The sequence below is a fragment of the Hibiscus syriacus genome, unplaced genomic scaffold (assembly GCF_006381635.1).
Source record: "Hibiscus syriacus cultivar Baekdansim isolate YM2019G1 unplaced genomic scaffold, ASM638163v2 tig00111877_pilon, whole genome shotgun sequence".
Classification (NCBI taxonomy): Eukaryota; Viridiplantae; Streptophyta; class Magnoliopsida; order Malvales; family Malvaceae; genus Hibiscus; species Hibiscus syriacus.
The window spans coordinates 411,094-417,093 of NW_024063208.1; the positions used below are offsets into that span (position 1 = coordinate 411,094).

The following is a 6,000-nucleotide window of genomic DNA, read 5'->3' on the forward strand; positions in this document are numbered from 1 at the left end:
AACACGTAATCTCACAAATATCTTTCGAGGACCCCCACGGTTATTTTGTAAAATATCAGGGTTCCCCATGGTTATTCATATTGGTACAGTTTAGTTATCTCTACGGTTCGGATATAACAATCCCCGTCCCCATCCTCATTCCCATGGGTGAAGATTTCAGTTATTCCTCATTCATATTTGTTCGAATCCCCAGGATTTTTGGTTTTTCCCCCACTCGATTGCCACCCTAGCAAGTGGTGACCTAAACCTTCTTTTTAGGTTTTATAAACTAGGGTCAAATGATGATTATACTCCTTTTACTATGATACAAATTTAAAATTTAGTCCTTATATTTTAATTTAACATAATTCGATTCTTTATTTTGATAGCGCCATTAGTTAATCCAAATAGTACACACCATTAAGTAATCAATTTAAAACAATGATATAGATTTTTAAAAAAAAAGATTCATTATAATTTATCAAGTTTGATAGAAACTGTGATCTGATTTTTTTTATTTTTGCTAAATCCAAAAAATTCACAAGTGACCTGTTTGGTGAAGAAATAAATTGAGAAAAAATAATGGGAATATGTGGTGAAACATAAATTTAGGTTTCTAAGCTTGTTCGATATTGTGGAGGATTTAGGTTTTTGATATGTGTATGTTTCGTATTTTATTGTCGACACAATACAATTTATCTTCCCTATATGTGTTTTTTTCTGAAATAATTTTTTATGTAAAATATATGCTTTTTTATTTTGTTCTTATTATTTTTCAGATATTACGCATCATCATTGATAATAATTTTGAAATTAAAAAAAATCTCTCTATCCTATTAAATCGGTCCACTATTGATTTTTTGTCAATTTTTTTAATTTTGACTCATCATTATTTAAAATTTATTATTGATAAAAATGTATTTTATAAAACTTTAATCAAGTATTTTTTAAATATATATTTTATAAAATTTAATTGTTAAACTATTTAAAATAATCATGATCATATTTTGAAAGTTAATAATGGACATATTTAGTGGGAAGGAGGGCATACTATTAAAATAGATATTATAAAGAAAAAATCAACATCAGAATTTTAACTTAAATAGTTAGAAGTTTTAATTATTTAGACTAACTAATATTATCATTAAAGTATAATGATTAAATTGAAACATAAAAATTAAAGGGTAAACTACTCAGTTGACCACTTAACTATTTAGCTCTTTTATTTTGTCATCAATCTTTCAATTTTGTCAATCACACCACTTAATTATTTAATTTAATCAATCAGACCACTAGTCGTTAATATTTGACGGAAATATTGACGTGACAGTTAAAAGAATTTATATATTTTTACATTTAGTCCTTAATATTTATATATTCTTTCAATTCGGTCATAAATTTAATTTAATTTAGGGTAAAGTATAGTAATGGTCACTCAACTTTTCTAAAGCTTTCATTTAGGTCCCCCAACTTTTAAAACTTGCAATACAGTCCTCCAATATTTAGTTCATTTGTAATATGGTCCCCTACCATTAGTAAGCTTGCAATATGGTTACTGAACTTTCCAGGTGCTTGTATTTAGGTCCCCCAACTTTTAAAACTTATAACAAAGTCCTCAATTTCATTCTAAACCCCAAATTCCTTTTCGATCTCAAATTTCCTCTTTCGCACCTCTTTTCTCATTTCCATCATAACTTTTCAGTCAGGGATGCATGGGAAATTTTAATCTAACTTTAAATTATGTTGAGGTGTTGACATGAATAAGAGTCCATTAAGATAAGACCCAACCAATGGACTATCGGGACCATCAACGATTCAAGGTGTAATGTTAGATACAGGTCATCTCAAGTGAAGTGTAGATGTTCAATGAAATGCTTGTGAGAAAAAATGGGGTTAGAAATGCATAGTTGACAAATACTACTAAGATGAACTAAGTATCATTGTTGAAAGTCACCAACAAAGCTGGAATTATTTTGTATAAATGACATATAATAATTTATTCGTTTGATCCTTGTGGTTAAAGATTTTTCAACAGATGATCAAATATAATGAAATCCCAAACAGCGCTTTCACCTCTCAGTCTCTTTTGCTCACATGCACTCTTGTTTGGTTTTTGTTCTTCAATTTTCCGCCATGTAAAATTGTAAACCCAACAGTGCTCTGCCTTTTAGCTTTTTATTTACAAAGAAAAAAATGGAGGAAGAATTGCTGGAACACAACACCGATTGCGTTTATTTATTAGCCTCTCCCCTCACTTGCAAGAAGGTATTTATTTTCTCTTTTGGGCTATCCGAAAGTAAGCTTTTCCTCTTTCGCACTTTCTCATTTTCAGCTCGCATCGTGTGCTTTTTTATTGAAATTTTTATGTTTATGGAACTGCATGTCAATGATCTGGATATTCGTGTTAGTTTTGAACCAAAATCATCTAATTTTCTTTCTTTCTTCTTAATAAAAACTTTTAGTATTCCTTATGAAAGATATTCAATACTCCTTATTCAAGTCAATACCTCCACATAATTCAAAGTTAGATTAGAATTTCCCATGCATCCCCGACTGAAAAGTTACGTTGGAAATGAGAAGAGAGAAGCGAAAAAGGAAATTCGAGATCGAAAAAAGAATTTAGGGTTTAGAATGAAATTGAGGACTATTTTGCAAGTTTTAAAAGTTGGGAGACCTAAATGCAAGTGCTTGAAAAGTTCAGTGATCATATTGCAAATGTACTAACGGTAGTGTAATGGCAAGGGACCATATTGCAAATAGACTAAATGTTAGAGGACTATATTATAAGTTGAAAAGTTGGGGGACCTAAATGAAAGCTTTCGAAAAGTTCAGTGAACATTACTATACTTTACCCTTTAATTTAATAAGTTAACCATTCAATCAATATCTAACACGTGTCACCAGAAGAGCATGCCACGTGTTAATGCATCATTGTAGGACTATTTATTAATTTAAATTTATTTAATTAAATAATTTTTTATCCAATCAAAAGGTGACACATGTCACCAACCGATTAGATAGAAAATAAAGGAGAAGAAATTGCTCTTGGGTGAAATTGTACTTAGGAACAATTGGATGCATAAACAACACCCCGACCATTGCACCAAACATCCCAATACCTTAACAAATTGTAATTATTCTTTTAAAGCTTGATAATGGTACAAGAAAATAGAAGTAAAAATAAATTAGAATTAGTAAATTAATTACTGTTAATTATAAAAAATTATTTTTGAAATACTTTACATCAAAATTATTAAAAATTAATTTTCTATTTATTTTAATTTTTTTAAAATCATATTTTTTTATTTTTTTATTGCTGATTTAATTTTTTTTAAATACTCTACATCAATTTAAATGCTGTTAAATTTTAAAAAAAATTAAATAAGAGTAAAAATTTTTATTCTCTTTATTTATTAATAGACTTTTAATTAAAAATCTATTAATAAATAAAGGGGATAAAAATGTGATTTTAAAAAAATAAAAAAAAATAGATTTCTTTATTTTTTTTATAAAAAATTGATGTAAAATATTTTAAAAATATTTTTTATAATCAACAGTAATTAATTTATTAATAGATTAACTTGAATCAAATATTAAAAAAATTTAATTCTAATTTATTTTTACTTCTATTTTATGCAATTATAATGCTTTAAAAGAAAATTTAATTTGTTGTAAGTAATAAATAATCAGGTATGTTAGGTGCAGTGGCTGGGGTGTTATTTAAGTATCCAGTTAGGCCCAAGTTCAATTCGACCCAATAGTATTTGCATCTTTTTATTTTTTATCCAATCGGTTGCTTGTTTGGATAAAAAATTATTTAATTAAATAAATTTAAATTAATAAAAAAATCTTCCAATCATGTATTGAAATGTGTCACGACATTTGTCATAACTAATCCAGCATGCTGATACTACGTAATGGGGAGTCTTCAGAGTTGAGGCAGAGTGAAATCTGCAAGAAACAAACAATAGCTTCATTAGAGTATTGAAACAAACACTATACAAGGAGTAAAGGTGATGCGAAATGCCAATTTTACCTCCACACTGGTAACCAACAGGGCGATCAGCTATGTTGCAGCGTTTCGGAATGGTCACTGCGATTTCCGGCCTCACCCCCATATCGTATGCTGTTTGAGAATACAGAATAGCGCACAGGCAGGCTGGATTCTTCACCTTATTCTCCATCACGGTGCAGCAACGCTCGGAAACCGGAACTCTCCGATGCTGTGCTGCGTATGTACACGGTTCCAACTTCTCAGCCTCCTTCTGGATGTCATGCTTCCCACATGGACCATAATAATTAGCAGTTCCCTCGACTCCATTGAGCGCTGCAATGGTCATACTCATTAGAAACACGAGAACGCACATGTACTTCACTGGAGTTTCCATTTCCACAAACCAATTCAGGGATACTTTTGATGTACAACTTGAACTCTATCGAAGATATTCTTGTGAAAAACTTGAACTCAAACGAAGATGGTCCTCAGCTATTTATAGTGAGAATAAAAGAAGTAAAAAGTGGGCAAATGAATATGAATTCAGCCTTTTACAAATACAAGGGACATGGAACTAGAGAAAGAGTGTTTGGTGAGGTGCAGTATCTGTATTGAAGAACATGTATTTTGAGTCAGCTGAACATATTAAGTCTAGGTTACAGACATCTTGTTTCACTGTGTTATCTTTATTTAACCAACCTAATTAAACTGATCCACAGTTTAAGCGCCCATACCAGCTAGAATCAAGCAGCGCAAGCTCAGGTCAATAACAATCGAAAGAGAGAATTTGAAACTGAGCAGCTAGCATTACCTTTTAAATGCATGGTCTATCAATTGCCAGTTCGTCGTTCTTTTACTCTTTTTTTAATATAAAAATTTGTGTTTTTCAATTTGTTTCTGTGGGATCTATCTTTGGGAGTATTTTCACACCTCATCAGCTGTAAAAGACCTATCTTCTTTCCCTTTTCCCTCGTTTTTTTTAATAATTTTATTGTGCTTCAGTTCGTGTAAATAGGTAATACATTATGAAGGACATATATTATAGACACTTATTTTTATCTGAATTTATAAAAAATATTTAGTTATTTATTTATTTATTATTATTTTTTTATTTTTTTTGTAGGCCCACTATTATCTCACCACTCGAACACTACCCAACAATCATTACTTCCCCCTTCCATCATGACCGACCACTACCCCACTAATTCAAACCAAATCCCATTTCTTCTTCCTATATATATATTATGTATAAAATGCCAAGGGGAACGACGGGAAGAAAAGGGCTCGATAGGCATAAAAACCCAGCTGAAAAGTAAGCAAGAAATAGAGACAAAGGGGAGGCAACCAAGTCGCTGTCTCTCTTTTGACCAACCTTGCACGCGTCGCTTTCGGTCTCGGTGCGGCCGCCAGTATCCTCGGCGCTTCCATGTACACCGTTGACGGTGATCAAAGAGCTGTTGGAAGGGAGGTTTTGAAGGACGTGGTTGCACAGTTCAATGCAGATCAGCTTCTCACCGAGAGTCCCCAAGGTCCAGACCACGAGCACATTTTGAAGCAAAAGATGGAATTCCAAAGAAGCAGAAGCTATCAAGCAGTGAATTTGAAATTTCCAAAGAATATATGAATTACACAAATTCATTCTTTTTTATAGGTTTAAAATATATATTATATTTAAACCTAACTAAGTTATCTACAAGCTATGCATTTACCTTTCGCCACATCATTGGGGTTTTGAACCTTGGATACGCAAGTGGCTCTTTGGTCAGGTTAGTGCTTGAAGGGGAAGGACTGCATCATTTTCTGGGCAGTTTGGGTCTTCACTGCATTGATGGAATAGCGTCGAAATTGTTTGTTTGTGTGGTTCTCATATTCTTCATTACGGATCGTTTGTTTAGTTTTGTTAATTGTTTGCATATGGATGGTGAAAATCCCACATTCCTTGCTCCGGCTCATCACTCGAAGTTGCCCACCAAGTATTTGATCATAATCTTCACAATTCTCAAGATTTTGTGTTTTGATTCTGTGCC

The 6,000-nt window shown here is 31.8% G+C and overlaps 1 protein-coding gene across 1 annotated transcript; it reads right to left on the reverse strand.

Moving 5' to 3' along the window:
• Positions 1–3,907: 3,907 nt before the first annotated feature.
• LOC120172737 lies at positions 3,908–4,367 on the reverse strand. Its single transcript, XM_039180132.1, has 2 exons — positions 4,016–4,367; positions 3,908–3,930 (listed from the first exon to the last, which is right to left on the reverse strand). The coding sequence occupies exons 1-2, from the start codon at positions 4,365–4,367 to the stop codon at positions 3,908–3,910; spliced, it is 375 nt and encodes a 124-aa protein (XP_039036063.1).
• Between the last annotated feature and the right edge of the window lie 1,633 nt (positions 4,368–6,000).